This window comes from Culex pipiens, chromosome 3, assembly GCF_016801865.2.
Source record: "Culex pipiens pallens isolate TS chromosome 3, TS_CPP_V2, whole genome shotgun sequence".
Taxonomy (NCBI): domain Eukaryota; kingdom Metazoa; phylum Arthropoda; class Insecta; order Diptera; family Culicidae; genus Culex; species Culex pipiens.
In genome coordinates, this window is record NC_068939.1 from 101,418,057 (window position 1) to 101,442,136 (window position 24,080).

Genomic DNA, 24,080 nt, shown 5'->3' on the forward strand with positions numbered 1-24,080 from the left:
TTTGTTTTTTTTTTATATATATATTTTTTCTCATTTATTATAACATGGAGTACAAAACGAAAATATAATATTTTGTGAAGAAAGCTGGTTTCTTTTACTGGGTAACCTATTTCTATAAAACACAAACAACTCGTCCACACAAAGCTCATCCGTGTAATCTTTATTTTTCATTTAACCAATGTTTACGTCCAAACGAAATCTAGCTCCTGTCAGTTAACCAATCAAAAATTTATCCTAAACAAATCGAAAACAATTTACAGGTGAAATTTACACTGCCAAAAAAATAGTCCTTACATTCTAATATAACTCTCAATCCTATGGTCCTAGTTCAACACGTTTTCGCAATCATTCGTTCATTTACCATTTCAAGCGCATGCACACAAAACAACTCTTTCGAACCATCTCTTGCTCGCAACATCAACAACTAGTACATAATTGGCTTATTCTTACTCTGTTCAATAACATATCCCGTGAAGCGTTTAAGGAACTTTGGATATTCTTTCTTGTAAATCGCACGAAGCACTGTCGCGGGTGCCCAGCCTCCAGGGTTTACTAAAATTGACACCAGATATGTAACAATGATCTCTGACCCAAAAGAGAGAGAGAGAGGAAGAACTTACCAGTGGAGCAGTACGTAATTTTGCAGGTCAGGTCGTCACGGGTTGCCGTTTTGGCGTCCTTTCCGGGGGGCAGATATGTTTGACAGAGCAATATCACGGTCAGATAGATACGGACGCATTTGCCTTGGTTTGCGGGCTGGAAATTTTAAAATTTGCATTGAAATTTGTTACACGGAAACATGATTTTGATTTCGATTGAATAAAACTCAACGTGGGTACCTTCCTTATAATTATGTAAACCAAAAATAACTAAAAACAGAGCTCTGACGCCAATAATTGGATAGTTACGGGTTAACAAAATACCAAAAGTACGTCCTCTATTGACCACCTAGTTTTTATGGAAAAAAAATCATATTTTCACCAAACATTCTCCAATTGATTGAAAGGGAATTACGATATTACGATCGGTGCTGAAAATGTCAGGGGTCATGGCGCGAAAATCTAGCTCATTGAGCAGCTGCAATGCATGGCAGTAGTCGACTAACGCTCATTCGACGTTGCATGCACACACATAAAGAAACAAGTTTTTACACAAAAAGTTTGCATTTATGCGTGGAAATGTGATTTTGAACATAAACAACGGCATTTTAAAACGTTTTGCACAATCTAGAACCATTCAATTGTTTAAAAATAGTCAAAATAGTGTTTAAAGAGGATTTTACGAGTCAGTCATATGACACGAATTGAATGAGTGTATCTCTTTTATCACATCTCTCATTCTCCAGCCGGCACGAGTCAGGCGGCAGTGGCAGAACAGACACAGTAGGCTTACAGTCAGATGCTAGCAGTGAACTGAAATTTTGGTTTGCTTCATGTGTAATAACAGATAATCATTACTTATAATTTTATGAAGTATGATGTGCTACACGAAGGTTTTCTACTAGAAACTAGAAACTTTCCAGCGAGATCATCATTTCATACCGTTTTATGGTACCCTGGAACCGGTTTCAATAGGTCGAAACCGCTGTCAAACAGTCACGGGTATTTTGTAGCGTAACTATGCTCAAATTTCAAAGAATTTTGTTTTGAATGTTCCGGGTTTACGGTGAAGTAATTATCCGTCAAATGAAACCGTTTCAAAGATAAAGAACGGCAATGACGTGAACCAAAAAGGTTGTAGATTCCTTGTGGCCATCGTGCCCAAAGGCAGTTCTCCGGATCGCAACCGCAAAATGTACATTCTTACCTTTCATATACGGCAAAAAGATCCAAAATCTGTTAAGATTCCAAATTTTGGAATTTAATAATATTTCTGGGTCAAGAAAGACCTAAGTACCCTACGTGTGACTATTTTTTTCTGGCGGGAAATTCCGATGACTCAATTAATTAATAAATAGATAGATATCCGATGTTTTTGAACTGCGCCAATTGCTAATTTAAAAGCCACTAACAAGATTGACTTTGCAAAAAACGATCTCATCACAACCCTTGAACACGACCATGACCAAAATCAGAAATGATCTTTATGACCAATAGTCATGCAAAATCCAACCAAACAAGCAAAAAAATCTCTACTCACCGGATACTCTTCATTTTGATTGGAATGATTGCACACAACCCACGTGTCGTGCGCGCTCTGGTCCTCGTTGTCGCTGATTTTTCGCATGTGCGACCAGAACAGCGCGTCACGTTGGCTCGCGGGCCAGATGCGCTTGTACGTTTGCAGGAAGACCATCGTGTCCGGCGCGACATTGTCCACAAGCTGTACGTCCTCCAGCGTCGTTTCCCAGTCGTTCCGGTAGGCCGGATCGAAGAAGTAGTGACACATCTCGCGTGCCGTGACGCCCTGCACCACGTGGCACGACTTGAGCGGATCGATGACCATTCCGTCGACCTCCTCCTCCCTCCGGTACATCTTCATCTCACCCTCATCGGCAAACAGCTGCCACCCGTTGCCTCCATCGCCTACGCCCTGGCGGGCCTGGTCCAGCTGCTCTGTGCAGATTCGGTCGATTTCCGGCCACAGCTTGTGGGTTCGGGCCTGCACGCCGGTTCCAAAGTCCTCCGACTGTTGCTTGTCATCATCAGTCTCCTGGTTGGCGGTGAAAACGGAACTGGTCGTGCTGATTTGAGACTGCACAAAAACAGGGAGAAAATAATTCATACAGTTCTTGCTGAAGAACGATTAGCTTGGAAGTTACCTGTTGAGATTGGAATTTGAGCCGTACGCGCAGCTGCCGATCCTCCTCGATCTTATCCAGGCCAGTCTCGACGGCATCGAAAAATTCATCCTCCGGGATCGTCGAATGTGGCCCTTCCTGGAAGATGAACAAAAAAAACTATATTATATATGGGTTTAACTTCTTTAACCCTTTTAGAAAACGCCCTCCCAAAATCATAAAATTTACGGTATATAGAAGACCTGTTCTGAATAGGTTTTTTTATTTCATTTCTGGTATGGCATGCCCATAGAGATTTTCACGCAAATGTCAGCTTATTTGATTGAAAACTAGGATTTTTCTTTATTCGCTCTTACTGGTATGGAGACAGATTTCCCGAGGAGAGCACGTCGGACTCAAAGACAATCGTGCGTGTTTGTCTGAATCAAAGATGTTCTACTAGAAAGCATTTCAGTTTCCCTAGCATGGCATGAAAGCTTGACGAACTCCGCGACGCCACATGCCAAACAGCTACCACGGATTATTATTAAAATAATGAAAGCGAGCCTAAGACATATTTGAGAAGGTGACGGGTTTTTCAGATGAAACTTGTAAAAGCGGATGTTACGGATGTACGATTGTTGAGCATGACAAAACGGAATCGACAAACGTTTTTTTTATATTTTTTGTTTAAAAGACCAATTTCATCCATTAAAGTGCGTATTTCCAGTTTTGTGGAAAGGGAGACTGGAAAGTTAAAACAAATAACAAGTAAGGGTTAAATCCAAGTTATTTATGGTGCCAGGATCAATATTTTAGCCACTTTTTTAAGTTTAATTTTATTAATATATCAAACAAACAGTAAACAAACTATTTCTGAAACATTCATTCATATTTTTATTAAATTTTCAAGACACTTTCAGTGATGCCTTAAATTGATACTCACTCTTATTTTGTATTTGCATTTATATTCTATAATATGATAAAATTCCAGATCATTGAACTTATGACTAATAGGAAAATGTTCAAAATTTCTTTCAACCTTCCAACGTTGCAGCATAATTCGGCTTCAATAATTTGGTAAAAATGCTAGTTAAACTTTCTGTCAAGCTTATGTAAATTTTACATTGACAGCTGTGAAAGTTTCTACTCCATGTCATCGGCACACATCTCTCTATTAATTTCTCGATACTTGTCCAATGATGCACCACAAGCTACTTTTTAAAGATATTTTTAACAAATGTAAATCATCCGGTCTTGTTAAAAAAAATTTCATTAAATTGAACAATACTGCCCGATTTTGAATTTAAACAGAATTTTAATTTGCATGCATGGGCTCTCCAGACAACAACATGGGGACCATTCATAAACCACGTGGACACTGTTTTGGGGATCTGTTACCCCCCCCCCTCCCCCCTCGTGGACAATTGTCCATACAAAAAAACTTTTTTGTATGGATCGTGGACAAACGCCATACCCCCCCCCCCCCCCCTCCCCCCTAAAGTGTCCACGTGGTTTATGGATGGTCCCATGATGACAATTTGTAATAAAAAAATGCCCCCCTACTCACCAAAAGTTTCTACTTACTGTGAAGAAAATAACTTGAAAACTTTGAAATTTGAAAGAGTTTACTTATTGCATGATTTCAACTAAAACAAATGTTCAGTTTTAAGCACTAAATCAGGCCTGCCCAACGTCTGGCCCGCGGGCCGGATCCGACCCGTGAAGCAATTTCATCCGGCCCGCGACGTCTTTTCATGAAATATTGAATAAATAAATTCAGTGTCCAAATTTAGAAAAATAGGCTTGAGATCAAATTTTAACTAGAAGCATTATTTTTTTTTTGCTTTAGCAATAAAATATTGCTAATTTTACTTTTTATTTGTATTCTGCTACTGTATTATTTTAAAATGTTTTTGTTTTAAATTCAATCATTATTTATGTTTGAATCCAATTCCTATCATTTCTATGCTGATTTCATAATCAATAAGTAAAGTGAAAAATGGCGCAAGAAAACATTTGTAAAAATGTGAAATATATGAGAAAAAAAACTTGGTTTGTTATCGTAAAATGAACAGATAGTCAATAAATATAAATATTAATCAGTTTTTAAAATATTTATATAGAATATAAATTTTTTTATAGGGAACTTGATTAAAATTGATTTTTGAAATAAATGAGTGAGCAAGCATTTTTTTCAGAGCTACTTGTAGTGATATAGTTTTGTTTGAAAAAAAGGTTAAAAAAAGCAAGTTGATTATAAAGAATGCGGCAATTTTTTTTAGCATAACAAAAGTCCTAAAATGGTCAAGAAATTGATTAGCAACAAACAATATTTTTTTTTTTCATAAACTTCGAATTTCGAAGAATATCGAATTGAAAACAATTCAATAAATATTTTTGTGTTTTTAAATTTTTAAGTTTTAAAAATATTTGAGCAAAGATGCGCAAATAATTTTTGTTTTAGGATATTTAATTACAATCGACCAAGACAGTTACAATACAATTTAAAGCAATTTAAAATAGAAATAAATAAAATAAAAACATTTTCAAAAGTTTTATTTGTATTACTTTCTTAAAATCTAAATATATGAATCATATTTGCAACATTAGATTATTAATGTGTGTACTTAACAGGACCGAATTAAAATTATTTAATGAGAAAAAAATGTTTACTTTTTCAATTATTATCATTCATTACATCCGGCCCGATACTGCTTCAGAAAAATCAAATCTGGCCCGCAAGGCCAAAAGGTTGGGCACCCCTGCACTACATAAAAACATCTTTTCTGTTTTTGAAAACAAACCAAAGTTTACTTTGTCTCCAACTCTGCACTGCTCAATTTTGCTGTCTACCAGCACATCTCTTGATATTATCTCATATTTGATGACTGTTTGATGAATTATAATGAGACGAGAGTCTCCGATTCATCATCACTGAAAAAGCCGGCTCCAGTAATTTATTCCAGACGCATCGCAAATCAATTATTCAGCTAAAATAGTTGGATAATTCTAAGAAATATTGTTTCAGACAAAAGTGCCAGAAAGTCTAGCTTAACATTTGAAGAATTACCCCCCAGCCAGACAAAGATACCAATTTAATTTCTAAACACAACTTTAGCAACGATAAAAATGCAAAAACAAAACAGACATAAAAACACAAACGACCAAAACCTTCGAACGGTGCTAACACACGCCGCAAACGGCAACGTGGTCGGTCTAGGTCAGCAGCGGTCGTCACACAAAATTCGGAAATGCTACTCACTATAACCAAGTTCAAGCGGGTTAGAGGGGGGAAATCTTTCAACCGGTGACTGTTGATCCGGTGATGATGGATAGGTTCGTTAATTTGTATACCTATTTGGTATTTTTTGCATAGAGCCCCAACTTTTGAATTGAAATTTAACCTTGAATGATTCACGAAACAATAAAATTTTAAATATAAAATTGTGATAAATCTTTTGAAAATCAACAAGTTTTGCTTGGCAAAAAACATTAAAATTTTGTATTCCTTTCATCATGAATGATAAATTTAATCAAATTTAAGATTAAAGGTCAAGAATGCTAATGGAATGACATGCAGGTGATGACGACTGAAAAAATAAAACTTCAAGGACCCTGCATTTGTTGTTATCTAAACCCTATGAGAACTTCCAACCAAATGCGTAAACAATTCACCCATTTCAGGCATGAAATCAATTATGCATTCAGTTTAGTCAAAACGTTAATACGATAGCGAACTAAAAACAGTGTGACAAAGGGTTTATAAATAGTACAAGGTAGAATGAGGTGGTTGTAAATGCTTTGGGCAAAGAAGTTAAGCAAAAAAAATACGTACAATTTCCTTGTGTCTGAAGCTTTTGAACAGTCTTGCAGCGGATAACGAGGGCATGTTGATGACGAACTGACCAACCCTTGGGAATTCGGCGGGGTGATTTTCTTGACGGCTGTGCCCTTGTTGAGAACCAGCAGAACCACTTACATTGACCTACTTCAGCACTCTGTTAACAATTAGTTCGATTTGGTAGGTGCTATTTGTTGGGTTTGGCATTTAATAGTTGGCTCCAATCGAATTCGCTTCAGAGAACCGTACAAATATCGCTCGATCAAATTAGTGTTTTGTTTCTTTCATTTACTTCCGCAAAACGTCACCAATTAGAAACTGTGCATTAATTCAACTTGAATTCAACCAACGAGTGACATTTAATTTGCAGTGCAATTTTTTTGTCATAAATATCCAACAAAATGATTTTTTTAAATCGTCACACGCAAAACAAATGAATTCAAGTTAAAATAAACAAAATTCATGACATCGTGAATTAGCAGAAATATGTTTGATTTTTATTGTGCATTTTTAAATTTCGTCATACTGACATCGAAAACGGCATTTTTTTGTGATCCACGCTACTTATTGGGAAGAGAACTTTATTGTTTGTTGAAATTCTATCACATTAATTAGTTTAGACATTTCATAAACTTTTGATAAAATTTTAAAATTACAGCAAATGATGAATTGATAAATCTTTCTGTTTTTAAGAGATTATAATAAGAAAAAATGGTTAAATATTTTTCACTTTTTTACAATTTGCGCAAAAGGTTCCAGTGATCTTTAAAGTCGGCTAAAAACAATATTTCGAGCCAAACATTTCATTAGGGCACAAAAGCAAAAACCGCGATTCGAGAAAATCGCTTGCAAAAAATGGACAACTTGTTTCAATTCCTATTTAAAAAATAAGCATGACTGATGGTATTTTTACTGATGATTCGATAAAACACACCATTATCCTCAACTCTGCTTTACTGCTTCTTAATTTATGTTGATTTTCGCAATAAAACTCATAATTTTAAAAAATCTCGTTATTAGGCCCTTTTAGCTTTCCAACTGCTGTTCATAATGGGCCCTTTCTAAATGCAATTTCGAAGAGAACTAAAAGGGCACTAAAGCGCTGTCGCCGGATTGTTGTTTTGAATGATGTTTATGGGCCCTTTTGTTTAGTTAGAAATAATGAGGAATTCAGTGGAAATTTTGATAATTGGTGAAGTTTTATGATCGAATGGAGCAGATAAGGTATGTGAAACATTAAAATTCTTCAAAAGTGTACTGAACAGCAGCCGCGGGCCGTATTCAATATTGTATTTCGACGAAGTTTTTTTTCTGCAGAAACCCTTGGTGAAACGTTAACCAAACTTTGTTTTGAAGTGAATTAGTGTTAAGAATGTATGAAAAGTTCACTTTATAACATAGAAAGTTCCTTAACCACGAAAAACTAACGAAAAAGAAAAGGGCACAATTGAACTTTTTTTCTGGTTTGGAGTGAACATTGTTATGTGCCCTTTTGTTTTTTTGATTTTTTCAATAGGAAATTGTTTGCTATCAATCTGATTCTTGGAGGGCATGTAGGGAGTGTACTATGGAGTGGAATAGTGGAATAATCCCGAATGTTTACTTTTTGGTTTTGTGCCCTAATGAAATGTTTGGCTCGATTTTTGCACAAAAATATTCGTAATGTCTAGTGGTATGTAACGGTGCCATTTTTCACACTGACTCGATGCATTTTTCACATTGATTCGATGTTAACAAAACGTTTGACTGTTTGCCTCTGTTTATTAAAAAGGTGTTAGGTATGATTTTGGCAAAATCAACTATAGACCTCAAAAATATTTTTTAAATGAAGACACAAATTGACAAGCATTGTTTCTTGTAGGCATTGAAACGTTACTCGATTGCCGATAAAAAAAATCTTTCAAGTTCTCTTTATGCTAAACAGGTTTGCTTTTTGATAACTTCTCCTGATTGTTGATACCTTCTGTGTAAGTAACTTTTACACAAGTCATGTTCACATCAGAGTCCTGTAAGCAGTCAAGATTGGTCAAAATCAACCTGTAAACTTATTTTTTTCATAACACATTTTAACTAATTTTGCACAACTTTTGCTAAAAACTTGCTTGCTTACTTCTTATTGAGCTATTTATCACTCGATTTCAGTTGAAAACGCTTTAAATGAGCTGTAATCGAATGTCAAAGTGCTGAAATGGCAACATTAGAGGCACGCTGGAATTAGATGCTGTTCCCCTACTTTAAAAAAAATGCCTATACATTTTGAAAACTTATACAAAAAAAATCAAATGCTCATAGAACTTGTTATATAACATTACTGAACCGCCTTAACAATTATGGTACTGCGACCGGTGACAAATTTGTAAATATTTAGAAATTAAATAAATAAATAAACCTTGAACATTTTTTTTTGCAAAGCTCAGTATGATTCCATACCATTTAAAAACAGCATTCAGATTAATTTTTTTTTCGATGAGCCAAACATTTTTTTAATTTTATGAATAGGCGTACTATTTTCTATGCTTTTTTGTAATCACTGTTTTTGAGCACATATTTCTGATTTCCTAGTTTAACAATAACTTCATCAGGATTAATATTTCACAAAAAATCGTCTTATTCGGAGCAAACAGTATAAATCATTCATATATATGGACTGCAACTTTATCGAAGCGATATTTGTACACTTTTCTGAACAGGGAAAATCCTGGAAGCATCTATAGAACGGAAACAATTTCACAAACAGTTGATTGGTTTCCACCGGATCCCGATTCCAATATTGCACAACTAGCACTAGCAAAAGCGCCCGTTCGTGTCCTTTATCTCTATCTCAGGACACACCCGCTTCAAACAGGTGACAACTGATCCTGCAACGGACGCAACTGGACTGTGGCGAACGGAGGAAAGGACCTTCAATTAGCTAAATGGACAGGTGAGAAAGCAACAACAAAAAAAAAACAAATACACTATTCCGACGACATCGACGACACGAATGCGACCGTGCGTACCGACTTGGCGGAGTAAATCAACAGACTGACTGGTTGAGTTGTACTCTGCCGGCAGCGAACCTCCTGCTAGAGCTCGTCTCAGCTCAGCTGGAATGGAGTTGCAGCACGAAATCATCGACACGAATCACGGCGGGACGGTTCACGATGATGATGGTCAATAGACTAGGGTGTAACGTTCATTGTTCCGAAACAAGCTACCTTAATGCAAGAACAAAAGTCAATTTTGTTGCACCCTACTGTAGACATACCTGATGTAAATAAATGGCAACGAACCAAGGGGGATTTGGTGACTTTGATATTATGTTTAGAATTCGAGAAAAACAAGAACTAATAAAGGGATGATATGATATGATACGGAAACCGATTCATTCACGCGTGGACTGTATAACAGTCAAACAATCTTTGTGGAGTCGAGTATCTTTTACAACCAGCTTTTCTTAAAGATTTGACTCCATCTATGCAATCCCCTACAAATACTTTTATTTACAGCAACTCTTTATGTTTTATGTTGAGCAATTCCAGCTCAAATCGGGAATTTTTCTGGTACTTTTGTACCCGACCCTCTCCGATTTCAATGAAACTTTTTAGACATGTTATCCTAGGCCTATATAAGCCATTTTTGTGTATATGGAGCCAATTGTACTCAAAAATGACATTTGAGAAGGGCGTAAGTTATTTAAATATTTTTGTATTTTGTAATTTAAAAAATACTGTATCTCGAAGCCGTTGCATCGTATCAAAATGAGGTCAAAGACAAACTTGTAAGAAATTTGATGGGCTTTCTGAAAAAATACACTAAAACAAAAATACACGCAATTTTTTAGAGAATTTTCAATTTTTAAGCTTAAAAGTTTAATTTTAAGGTGATGTCACGATTTTTTTTCGTTCAAAATTTTTGTGAAAGAAGCCTAAAATGTGACAAAAAGCCTCACGAAAAATGCAGGATGGTATGTTTTTCCTAAAAAAATACAAAAATCATTGACTAAAACTGTTTTTTGAAAAGTGGTCTAAACGTCAAAATTTTCAAAAACCGATAGAGAGAATCAATTCCCCAGACAATTTTACATAAAACTCTCCATATTGACCATTGGCCTATGTCAAATCCTTCTGAAAATACACTGCCCCTGATCGCGTAAATGTCCCATATGCATTTTCATCGATTTCGAGTTATTGATGCAGTTTGGTTTAAAATTGTGTGCTCTTTCGAAAGAGCCTATAACATCCACTACTTTCTTCTAGAAATCAGGAGGAAATCCAGGTTTTTCACGAAAACTTAACACGTAGCCTTATGTATGGGACAAACTTCAAATGCGTTTTTCTCAGCTTGCTGTTTTTGCATATAGGACATTTATGCGAACATGGGCAGTACAGCGGTTTTAAAAATAAAAATGTTAAAAAATATGTTTTTTGGTGGTTTTTGGCGATTTCTATATGACAGACTTGATTTTTCAGTCTCGTAAATATTTTTACTGGAAAGCTCGTCCGATTTCCCATAAGTTTGCCTCTGACAACTTTTCAATATGACTCGTTTTATTATTTACATAATATTTCTTATTATCCAGGTTTTTACCACACTGAAAAAAATATTCAATTTTCAGTTATGAGCAATGTAAAAAAGCTTATATCTGTAAGCCCATACATCCAATTGAAACACTGTCAAAGGCTTTCCAGTAAAAATATTTACGAGACTGAAAAATCAAGTCTGCCATATAGAAATCGCCAAAACCACAAAAAATACCTATTTTTTCACCATTTTTATTTTTAAAACCGCTGTATCTTCACGAAGATTGGACGTAGGACAATGGTCAATATTGAGATTTATATGTAAAATTGTCTGGGGAATTGATTCTCACTATTGTTTTTTTTTCACTTTTCAAAAAAACAGTTTTAGTCAATGATTTTTGTATTTTTGTAGGAGAGACATACCACCCCGCATTTTTCGTTAGTCTTTTTGTCACATTTTAGGCTTCTTTCACAAAAATTTTGAACGAAAAAAAATCGTGACATCACCTTAAAATTTAACTTTTAAACTTAAAAATTGAAAATTCTCATAAAATTGGCGTGTATTTTTCTTTCAGTGTATTTTTTTTTTCAGAAAGCCCATCAAATTTCCTACAAGTTTGTCTTTGACCACTTTTTGATACGATGCAACGGCTTCGAGATACAGTAATTTTTAAATTACAAAATACAAAAATATTTAAATAACTTACGCCCTTCTCAAATGTCATTTTTGAGTACAATTGGCTCCATATACACAAAAATGGCTTATATAGGTCTAAGATACATGTCTAAAAAGTTCATTGAAATCGGAAAAGGGCCGGGTACAAAAGTACCAGCAAAATTCCCGATTTGAGCTGGAATTACTCTGTTTTAAAAATATATATATGAAAAGGAGACACCCTATAAAATATAATTTTTCGGAATTAAAAATTAAATTAAACTGATAACATTGATTTAAAGTTTATCAAATGAACAAAATCATACGCAATCGATCAAATTGTCAACTACATCGTCAATGAATCCTTACATAAAATAAAAAATAAGAAAAATAAACAAAACTGTATCACTAGAGCACATCTTACAAACCAAATCTATTTCATGGCATTCCAGCAGCAGCGGGTAAAAGAGAGCAAAATTTCACAGATTGAACAAATTTGGGACCAAAACAAAGACGAAAAAAAGCCACCTCACACCGTCGTTGTCGTCAGCGGACATTGTCGAACCGACGAAGGTCTTGCCGAAACTCCTGAAAACAGGTCATCGGTGCGACGACCGTTCAGTAGGAGATTACATAATGAAAGTTGAAGCCACCGACCGACCGCCAGACTTGGTAGATGGTGGACACAGAGAACGCACTCACGAGATGTAAGAGCCTCGACTCCGAAAGTGTTGTGTGTGGGAAGGAGTCGGTAGTGCCAAAATTCGTTCAAGGTCGCTTCAACAAGTCGTGGTCATATCGAGAGAGGTGCGCAAGTGAACGTGTGTCGGGTAAATTGAACCTCGCGTGAGACAACCTCTCGATGATAAACGTTTATTTGAGGATTGCAAACATGTGTTTGGAATGAAAACAGAAAGTATTGATCTTGCCTAACCTTCAAAATTAAAACATTATTTGTCACTTAAGGCTAAGTAATATCACCGGATAATATTGACAGACTGATACACAAAAATCGAAGCATTTTTTGTATAGAACGACGACTGAAAAAAAAATGAGCGCCGTGTACAAAATGACAGTTCGTCACTTTTTAGTTTGACTTTGACCCACCAACGGGTTACAAACTAAAAAAGTGTCAAACGAAAAAGGGACCAACCACCGGGGGTTGAGTGTATTGCTTATCTCGTTGCCCTTTAATTATTACAAAGTAAAACAAAAATCGTTTTATTGCGAGGAAACATTCAAATAAGTTTAATGACTGTGATGACTTTTAGGATGTTTAAAAAAATGAAACAAACATAGATCTGCACAGGTAAAACAATATTAAAATCTAAGTAGAGAACATTACATTTACGCTAAGCCGTGTAGAGGGTTTCAAATTTCTTCAAAGAAAGTGTCTGTATTTTCTTGACACATAATTTGCATTTTTCTTATTTCAGACGAAATTACTATATAAATGACAGAAAGGTACTAACCTTGAAGTAGATTAAATAATTTTTTTTAATTAAATTTTAAATTATTTTTTCTTCAAAAAAAGTTAAATACCAAACACCGCGTTATATTTTTCTTGTAAATATGTTCGAAGACATAAAATTCAATTGTTAAGTCCAAACACGGCAACATGTTTTCACCAAGTTATGACTTTTTGCAAAATACATGAAGATCTGACTAACCAATCTGATGGTATGAGTAATGAATCAAGTTGATAGAACACTGAAAGGTCCGCCCTTTTGTATCTATTTTGGATAGCATTACTCTCTAAATGTGAGGAAGGAACCAACCACCTAAGGGTGGAATAAGTAACGTTTTTAGAGGTAAAATTACCCTTTTTCTGACATTAAGGATGAATCCATTGCCGGATGTAATATTACAAATCAAATAAAAAAAATCAAACCATCCACATTAACGACCCCCGGGTCTTTTGTGGTCTCTATTGCAAGTTTCTGCTCGAACCTAGGAGTCCGAAGGCTTGAATGGGGAGAGCACCCAAACCTCTTTCTACTCCAAGGAACCTTCCACCCCAGTGTTTGAACTGACGACCTTTGGATTGCGAGTCCAACCGCCGCCAGCGATTCCACCGGAGTAGGCTTGGTTTGGTGTGTTGTTTGTACTTCTGGCATGGAGACGACTCCTACACCTGGAATGACTTAACGGCCTAACAACCAAGGCCGGGACCGACATTTTACTTCCTCATCCGATGGAAGGTTGCAGCATATGGGAGGCGAACCCAGAATCATTCGCTTACCTCTAAGAGATATTACCATAATTTTTTAATGTGTAAGAAAACTCTTAATAATTAAATCTTTGTACTCGCAATTGTTTTCAAGATTTTGTAAACACGCCTAATATTTGAAAAGAAAAAAAAACAATATTAGGGACGGTAACGACCGTTCCGGTTTTCGTAGAGAACTGTTCATTGTTTGTAAAAGCTTTGAAGAAATCTGTAATATGGGTTTTTTCTGAATCTGAGTTTTTAGTATGTGTAGACATTGATTCCTGATGGCAGTGCGTGGCCGAATGGTTACGCTGTCCGCTTTGTGAGCGGATGATTCTGGGTTCGATTCCCATCTGCTCCAACCTTCCATCAACAATTTTCCTGTTTCTTTTTGTTTAAGCCGCTGTATGGAGACCATCCATAAACCACGTGGACACTTTTGGGGGGGGGGGGTATGGCGATTGTCCACGCTCCATATAAAAAAGATTTTTTTTGTATGGACAATTGTCCACGAAGGGGAGGGGGGGTTCGAGATTTCCAAAAAAGTGTCCACGTGGTTTATGGATGGTCCCATGTCAGCAACCAGAGGTCCAATCTTTAATATCTCTTAGACAATTGATCAGAAAATTCACTCAAAAGTTACAGCTGTTTTAATATTTACGTACCATTTTTGTATGTCAGCTTGTGTTCGATCCCAGACGGTCCTGGTGGCATTTTTCGAGACGAGATTTGTCTGACCACGCCTTCGTCGGATGGGGAAGTAAATGTTGGCCCCGGTCTAACCTAAAGGGTTAGGTCGATAGCTCAGTCCAGGTGTAGGAGTAGTCTCCCTGGGTCCTGCCTCGGTAGGCAGTTGGACTCACAATCTAAAGGTCGACAGTTCGAATCCCGAGGTGGATGGAGGCTAAGGTGTAAAAGAGTAGGAATCTCGCAATTTAGAACGCCAAGGCAAAGCTGTAGAGCGAATAATTTGATTTGATTTTGATTTTTTGTATGGACAGCTGCCAATATTGTATGGAGACTTGTATGGGTGAACCAATGACACCAAATAGCTTCTTTGGGCATAGGGAAGTTTGAAAAAAGCCAATTCAAAAATAAAAAAATAAAAATAGCCGAAATCGGCTGATTTCGAAGCGAATTGCTCAGTTTTATAATTGGTCTAAATCCTCTTTAAAGCCGAAAGCAACGGCCCATCCTTACCGATTTTAACATAAAAAAAACTTTCTGAAAAAATCATTTAGTCCTTATTTAAAATAGTTGTTTATGCAACAAGTTGCAAAAAGAGGATTTTTTCAGCACGAGTCGTACATTTATCCAACGAGGTTCACCGAGTTGGATAAATACAAAGAGTGCTGAAAAAATCTAGTTTTGCAACGAGTTCCATACAACATTTTTTGCAATTACAAAAAACACACACTGAGTGAAATTTTATGTCAAATTTTCATGTATTTTGTCAATAAATCGTTTAAATCAAAAAAATGTTGAAAAGTGTTACTTTTCGAAATAAGAGCTGAAAAGTTCAACTTTTCAGCACCCATTTGAGTGCTGAAAAGTAGAACTTGTGTTGCTATTCTATTCTGTTATTTTTGGTACAGAAAAGTAGGCTATTTCGTCGTTCATGAATGACAGGAAAAGTAAGTAGTTTCACGACGGAATTGCAAAAATATATATATATTTTGTGCCCGAGTTTTTCTTGGTTTCTCCCGATGAAATAAAATTCCAAACTATTTGACGACTGTTTGATTTTCTTTGCAATTTCGAAAACATCATTTAAATATGATTTTCCAATGACCCAAACCAATTTCCACTCTGAATAATTAACAATTTTTGTATGTTACAAGTTTTATAGACGTCTCCATGGTGGGCATTGAAAAGTTAAGAGCGAGTTTTTCACCGATGTGAAACAGGTCGTATCGAGGTGCTCCGATTTGGATGAAACTTTCAGCGTTTGTTTGTCTATGCATGAGATGAACTCATGCCAAATATGAGCCCTCTACGACAAAGGGAAGTGGGGTAAAACGGGCATTGAAGTTTGAGGTCCAAAACACATGAAAAATCTTAAAATTGCTCGCATTTCCGTAAAACTTCATCAATTCCAACTCTCTTAGATGCATTCGAAAGGTCTTTTGAAGCCCTTCAAAATGTGCTATAGACATCTAGGATTGGTTTGACTTTTTCTCATAGCTTTAGCAAATTACTGTCAAAAAAGGATTTTTTTAAAACCTTAATATCTTTTTCCAACAGCCTCCAACACCCATACTCCTATAGGTCAAAAGTTGAGTAATTTCATGGACTATAAGCTTACGGTATTAACTTTTTGGCCAATCGCAGTTTTTCTCATAGTTTTTCGATTTTTCTAGAACAAACATTTTACAACGTTAGTTTTTGCTCTGTAGGCCTCCATAGCGGCACTTTTTGGTCTCAATTTTGACATATTCGGAATCCTCAGAAAATTTTACATTAGATTGAGGTGTTGAAATTTTGAATTTGATTGGAAAAAATGGCATTTAGAATTAATTAAAATATTATTGCGAATATAGTCGGATTAGGGGTAAACAAGTTTTCGCCTACTTGATACAGCATTTGACGTATTGATCATAGGGTAAATAAGATCTATTTCTTTTTTCAAAAATGTTTTATTTAATTATTTATTAAATCAAAATTACAACTCCAATACTTCTAACTTACGTGAAATTGACCGAGGATTCCGAATATGACAAAATTGAGACCAAAAATTGCCGTCTTCTTGGCCTACAGGGCAAAAACTAACGTTGTAAAATGTTTGTTCTAGAAAAATCGTAAAACTATGAGAAAAACTGCGATTGGCCAAAAAGTTAATACCGTAAGCTTATAGTCCATGAAATTACCTATCTTTTGACCTATAGGAGTATGGGTGTTGGAGGCTGTTGCAAAAAGATATTAAGGTTTTAAAAAAATCCATTTTTAACAGTAATTTGCAAAAGCTATGAGAAAAAGTTAAACCAATCCTGGATGTCTATATTTTGAAGGGCTTCGAAAGACCATTTGAATGCATCTTAGAGAGTTGGAATTGATGAAGTTTTATGGAAATGCGAGCAATTTTAAGATTTTTCATGTGTTTTGGACCTCAAACTTCAATGCCAGTTTTACCCCACTTCCCTTTGTCGTAGAGGGCTCATATTTGGCATGAGTTCATCTCATGCATAGACAAACAAACGCTGAAAGTTTCATCCAAATCGGAGCACCTTAATACGACCTCTAGAACAAACCGAGCAGAATCTACAAATACTGCCTCTTAAATTTATTGACACTAATTCAAAAGAATTTTGGAATTTTTAATTTTACACAAAGTATTGTTATAACTATTATTGATAAAGTGGTTAGTATACAGCCGCTTGTTTGCTTTGTGACCAACTGCTGTAAGAAGAAAGGATCTACGTGTCACAAGATGACACACAAGCGACGATATGTCTGAAACGCTATGCTCCTCATGACTATTCAATATATAAAAAAAACATCTAACAGCTACTTATTTACAATTTTCCAAAAAAAAAAAACATTGTAATACTTTAAAAAATACTTTTTTGGTTTATCTAATTTTAATCGAATTTTTAAACAAGCCTCAACAACCGTATCAACCGAGGGGCGGGACAGTAGTAAGAAATTAAATAATTTAATTAATTAACGGTAGGAATTAAATACATTAACGATTGTTTACGTTCAAAACAACGCCACCTCTTCTTACACTACATTGATTTGACAGTTTGACACCGCGCGTGTTTGTTGTTGTGTTTGGCGCAAAATTTGTGTCGTCGGAAAGCAGGTTGAGGAGGAAAGAGCCAGCGGTGCCAGCGCGGCACAGGCAAACCGGAAAAGTTGCGCAGCGCCATCCAAGGCGGTAGCAACGACGTTTTGGACGATATCGAAGCTGGTCCAGCCTGAAGATTTGTTGGAGAAGGCCACCGAGCGGCGCATTGAGACACACCTCGATGCTGCGTTTGTTGAAACGGATCCTCGATTCCAATTCTCCACCCACATATTTTCGCAAACATGGTCCAGTTGGTTTGGTCTGGCTTTTTCGTCAGTCCTCCCGCCAAACAGCTGGGCATGTTGAATGCGGCCCACCAGCTTCGCCCCAGCCCCAGCTTCTGCGCCTGGGTCCTTGGCGATCGGCAAAGTGGCGCCGTTATTCCAGACACTCAAGAACTGGCCAACTTAACATGGCGGGATTATTATTGAAATAAATGAAACAACAAAGATGAGATATTTTATTTTCTTCTTTTCAATGCAATCTACCAAAAAGTACCACCTAACGTAGATAAAAGCCACTCCAAGTAGGTTACTCTGATGAAATTATAATGGACTACTCCTGAATGCTTTTCCGTGTCACCCATTCCCGAACCTGCCTCAGTCCAGCACCCTAGCTCTAGTGCACCGCAGAGCGGCGTTGTCATCACAGCGCTCGTAGTGCAGTTTACGGTTGCACAGAAGTTGCAATTTATTTCCCCCGATGCCGATTTGTTGAAGGCATCGCTATCGCAAGCCACCACCAGCTGCAACGAAATCTTGCTCTTGTCTAACGTCTGATTTCTATTCTTGAACTTGACCATAACACTCCGGCAAAGCGCGTTCCAGGATCTTGTCATAGGTGAAACCGCACTTAACCATCTACTGGTTAAAGTAATCCACTCCGCCGGCTGCAACTTTTCCGTCAATGCACGTTTGGATCGTCCTCCTCCAAAATCTCTTCAGCTCCACGTCGTCATTCATTTTTACACGAAACCAAAACAAGCTTGACAGCCGAGCGTGCGAAAGAGACACGAAGCAAACCAAAGTTTTCAAAGCAGGTGTGGCGCTGTCAAATCTCAAATGACATGAGGAATTTAATTCCTTAATGTATTAAATGCCAAAAATTAATATATTAAGGCCTTTGTCACGCCCCTCGGTATCAACAGTCTGTCAAATATTGTGCGCAGCTGAAAAACGGCGTCGTCGACCGTCACCGACGAATTGCGCACGTTTCGTGCAAGAAAGGTTACAGCGCACAAGGACAACCGTGGTCTTGGAACGATCCCTAGGCCTGATGGTGGCCCGATGACCATACCGTGAGGCCTTCAAATTTCGTATTCTCTTCGTAGCGTGGACACACACACGTACACTACACACCCAATTGAATCCATCGGCGCGCGCGCACATGGCTTGTAATGATGATTGTTTGGTGGGTCCAAGTAGGTGGTCATAGTTGTGGCAAATTTGGAACGCCTACTCAGGCAAGGGTAACTGTGCTTGTTTTGACTTTGCGTAAATTTATAACAAAATTTGAACATGAACTTTTATAATATTTTTTCAAATAGAGTACATTTTTAGCACAATTTCAATGTGATTCCAGATAAAAGCAATGCAAAAAGTAATTGGCCTATACTGAATCAAGCGAGTTTGCGCTTTTCGTTCAAAGATGCACCCAGGCCTACTACTTTGACATGCGGCTGACACTGAACCGAGGGCAACACATGTTGTGGTTTACACACGCGTTAATGTAATGAAAAAAAAAGAGTTGAAAAGTTGGCATTGTCATGATGCAATCGATCGAAAGACATGTCTTGAAGAGCGCCGAAACGACCCGAATGGAATTTCAAACAGTTGATAATGAAATTTTGGAGGATGATGAACTTTTACGATCGTCTTATTTGTTGTGGTTTCCATTGCCATCTTCGTTGCTGCTCGGTGCCAATTTGAGCGCGCAATGGCAAAACAGCAATTCTGCATCAATAGAGAAGCACGCGTGTTGTTTACGATTGCTCATTACAAACAGTATGTTCATGAAAGAGCGAAATGGACCTTCGAAAAATGCGACGCACAAGGTGGCATGTTTGTTTGTTATTCGACTTGTGTTTGTTTTTAAACTTGTTGTAGGGAGATTCCCGTATATTTGGCAGGTTAAGAATTTGGTAATCCATTCAGTTTGCGTATCCTTACTACACTCACAGAAAAAAAAATATATCAAATCTGTAATAGTAGATTTGCTACAAAAAAAAATGTTACCTGTTACAACAGATTTTGTAGGTTAAACTTTGGCCGCGTGTAAATATGTCAGCGATCTATAGTTCTTATCAATACATATTTATTATGGTGTTTCATCCAAACAAAAAAGTTCTCAGAATCAGGCAAACCGAGGTTCCCATAGAGACTCTCATGCCAAATATCAGCCCATTTGGTTGAGAATTGGCCTGTCCCCAGCGGTTCAAAGTTTACATGTAAATTATTATGGGATTTTTATGCTTTTCGTGTAATAGTTCCTACAGGTCTGGGGACAACATGTATTCACCCGGAATAAAGACAGGTGTGTAGGGGATGGTCCAATGAACAAAATCCAGAAGAAATTATAATTGGTTTTGAATTCCGTTTGATGTATAATTCATAATTTTTTAGTGTGTAGTTCGAATTGTTACAGGAACATCAAAAAATATATTTTTTTTACTTTAAAGTATGTTTCTGAGCCAAAACTTGAGTGAATGCTCTGCCACGTGTTCACCGTCTGACATGGGGCTTCGTAATTTTCAGCTAGCCGTCATAGCATACTAAGGACAATGCGTACATTTGAAGGGTGAATCGGTGATTCCAATGCGCACCTTGGGGACAGAATGGACAACCCTAATTTCTCCTGGAATTTGTTCATTGGACCATCCCCTACACACCTGTCTTTATTCCGAGTGAATCCATGTTGTCCCCAGACCTGTAGGAACGATTGAACGAAAAGCACAAAAATCCCATAGTAATTTCCATGTAAACTTTAACCCGCTGGGGACAGACCAATTCTCAACCAAATGGGCTGATATTTGGCATGAGAGTCCTTATGGGTATCCTCTACTAGGGGAACCTCGGTTTGCCTGATTCTGAGAACTTTTTTGTTTGGGTTTGGGTACAGTTTTCATGCTGATTCTGATATACTTTTATGCAGGTTTGCAGCAAAATTATTGGCCCACCATTTGGGTGTACATAATAACATTATTGCGATATTGATAGAAACTAACATAATTATTTCCCACCTATTTTTTACTTGATATCTATTCAAAACGTCTTTTAGACACTGTAATCGAATGTCAAAGCTGCTGATTTTTTCCGATAAAAATAAATACTTCTAATTAATTTTTGCTTGTGTGGTATCTTGTGATATATCTTTTTACAGAAGAAGTGTCACAAGATATTACACAAAATTGGACGTCCGATTTCATGGCGTGATCTAAATTCCGAAAAAATATATTTTTTGTGGAAAAAAGTTTCGAATAAAAACAGTCATTTGTTGTACTTTCGAATCTGCTATAACCATTGCTATTTTTCCATTTAGAACAACAAAAATGAAAATGACGTGTTTTTTTCAACTTTGGAAGGTTACATTTTGGAGTGTACCAATGTTCTACAAAGTTGTTGAACAGACAAAAAAAGATGTATTAACATAAGTTCTCAGGAGTTATCCGAATTTAACGAAAAAGTTTTTTAGAAAAGTGATATTTTGGACCATTTTTGACAAGTTTGAAAAAAGTTTTAACACCTAAAACCCAATCGTGTGCTTTTGAAGATATTTTGTCCGGAAAGTTCAACTAATTTTGCATTAGAATGACAAAAAATTTGTTATGACACGTACACAGCATATCATCAAAATTAAAAAAAAAAACTTTGTCTAATCTAATCTAATCTAATCTAATCTAACACAAACGCAGCCAGTCCGATGAAAGCATGCTGGAAAGCCTTGTGATTAGATTACGCCACAAGCACTTTTCTTGTCATTATTAATAATTGCAGTACATCCGAGAACACCCGAAAATGTAATGCAAAAATTAAAGCGGCCAGCCCTACTACGTTGTGTTTACCGCAGAGAGGATTCTGAGAACGGATCACATTTCACAGAATCTACAGGGGAGGAAGGATGCGTGGACATACCGTACCAAACGCTCCAGTTTACAGTTTCATATGTGTTTTGTATAATGTGTTCAGTGTAAAATATAGTGTGATTATATAATCAATTGAATATAATAATGCAATATAATGGTCATTTAGTAAAATCCCTTCACCTATTTATAATAACCGCGCACCCAAGCACACAAACAGCGACACAAAAGAAATGAAAATGAGCATGCAAAAACAAGACAGCGCGTCCCCGTGGTCAGCGCACTAATGATGCCATTATTCAGTTATAATAACCACGCACCCAAGCACACAAACAGCGACACAAAAGAAATGAAAATGAGCATGCAAAAACAAGACAGCGCGTCCCCGTGGTCAGCGCACTAATCCAAAATTAAAAAAAAAAAAAAAAAAACTTTGTAGAACATTTCTGGAGTTTTTTTTGAAAAGGTCCAATAAACCAAATTTTTCAGTTTTTGCTTTTTGGGTGTTTTTAAAACCGCCTTGAGTCCGGGGTATTAAAAAACACCCAAAAAGCAAAAACTGAAAATTTGGTTTATTGGACCTTTTCAAAAAAACTCCAGATTTGTACACTCTACACCAGGGGTGACCAAAGTATAACCCGCGAGGTGTTTTTTTTGTGACCTACGGACCCATTTTGAATGATCATGTAAAAATTTCTACAATTTTTAATTAACGAAATAGTTCCAAAAAAATAACAGAAATTAAAAAAACGTTACTTAATCCACCTTTAGGTGGCTGGCAGTGATGTCAACCATCGCGGCGCTCATTTTTGGTTCGCGGCACATTTTTCGTTTGTGGTGCTTTTCAGTTACGGAATTCGACAAAATTGTGTTCGAAGCATTTGTAGAACTCATCAACAGCAACATTTCTTCAGAACATTGTATAGCTGTAAAATTCTTACGCAAAAAGTTACAAGAAGATTTCAGACCTCAGGACCAATGGTTCGCGATGCTTTTGTTTGCCTAACGCATTTTTGGTTGTAACTTTTTTTGTATTCATCAAAAATTAACACTATGTTCAGCAAAGTTGTACAATTTGGTGTGTTCTATAAGTCCTTCATACACAACTTTGTCAAATTCCGTAACCGAAAAGCACTACAAACAAAAAATGTGCCGCGAACCAAAAATGAGCGTCGCGATTGTTGACATCACTGGTGGCTGGTGCCTTCCTCTTATTTATTAAGTGATTTGCCCCTAACGTGATCGCAGCACCAAAGAGGTCCTAATAAAAATTAGTAATGAGTAAAAAAACAGATTGCCTACAGACTTGTTGTAAAGATTGTACATACACCGCCGTGGGAAAATAGATTGAGCATTTTTTAAACTGCTTGTAATTTTAGACAAGTCAGATCTTAAAAATTCTTAATCCACAAGAAAGGTCATTTCAGAACCTTTCTAAAACTATATGATATGGCAGGTTTTCATGAAAAAACCACTCTATTTTGCAAATTGTGAAATTTATATGCAGCAGTTTTTTAAGCATAACTTTTGATGTGCTTTATCATTTTATAGTCTTTCCTCAGTAAGGTGAGGGAGGCAAAACAGTTGATGGATTGTCCTTTGAATTGAAATAACGTTATTTATTTTTTTTAAATAGCCTATTTGTTTAATATGGCCCACAAGCTCATTTGAGCTTAAAATTTGGCCCGGCCTCTAAAAACTTTGAGCACCCCTGTTCTAGACGTAGATTTTAAATGATTATTTTTGTTAAAAAGTTACTTCTCAGGGTATTTGCAAATTTTTAAAATGACGTGTCTCTCTATTTTTTCACAGTTGAGTAACGGAAAATGGCAGCGACTATAAAAATATTTTTTGCAATCCCATCGAAAATAACGAAAAGTAACACTTTTCAATATTGTTTTGTTTTGGACGGTGAATTCACTTGACACATGGATGTTTGATATAAAATTTCAGTCAAAAAGCGTTTATTGGAATTTCAAAAACTGTTGTAAGCAACACGTCCGTAATTGTGAGATGTTATTGTACTGCCGTTCTACGCATAATTGTCCCATGTTCAAAAAAGTGCAACTGAGAATAACGCGATTGACATTTTTCGTCCGTTTTTTGTGTTTCTACGCATAATTGTCCCGTGAGTCCCTATTCACCCCATAAGTCCCTAATCATCCCAGTTAGCAGTTTATCACTCTTATTTGTAATCCTCTTGCTACACAATAGGTAAACACGACACAATGCGTCGTAAAACTGATAAATTCGTGAAAGAAAATACTTGGTGGGACATATGCG

At 36.6% G+C, this 24,080-nt stretch overlaps 1 protein-coding gene and 1 long non-coding RNA gene across 3 annotated transcripts in view; both read right to left on the reverse strand.

The window, feature by feature from the left end:
• Positions 1-24,080, reverse strand: part of LOC120418819 (ceramide transfer protein) — a 34,019-nt gene continuing 9,939 nt past the window's right edge. The window contains exons 1-5 of one of the 2 annotated variants that reach the window (XM_039581331.2): positions 6,558-6,874; positions 2,762-2,878; positions 2,140-2,694; positions 621-756; positions 1-552 (exon numbers count right to left, since the gene is read on the reverse strand). In XM_039581331.2, coding sequence (XP_039437265.1) covers positions 425-552; positions 621-756; positions 2,140-2,694; positions 2,762-2,878; positions 6,558-6,611 — 990 coding nt within the window. In that variant the 5' untranslated portion in view covers positions 6,612-6,874 and the 3' untranslated portion in view covers positions 1-424. Of the gene's footprint in view, positions 553-620; positions 757-2,139; positions 2,695-2,761; positions 2,879-6,557; positions 6,875-24,080 lie in introns of those variants that run through there. The other variant, XM_039581330.2, reaches the window with a different exon arrangement.
• On the reverse strand, positions 18,171-18,805 carry LOC120418821 (uncharacterized). Its single transcript, XR_005605627.2, has 2 exons — positions 18,519-18,805; positions 18,171-18,464 (listed from the first exon to the last, which is right to left on the reverse strand). It is a non-coding gene; the product is annotated as an uncharacterized LOC120418821 (long non-coding RNA).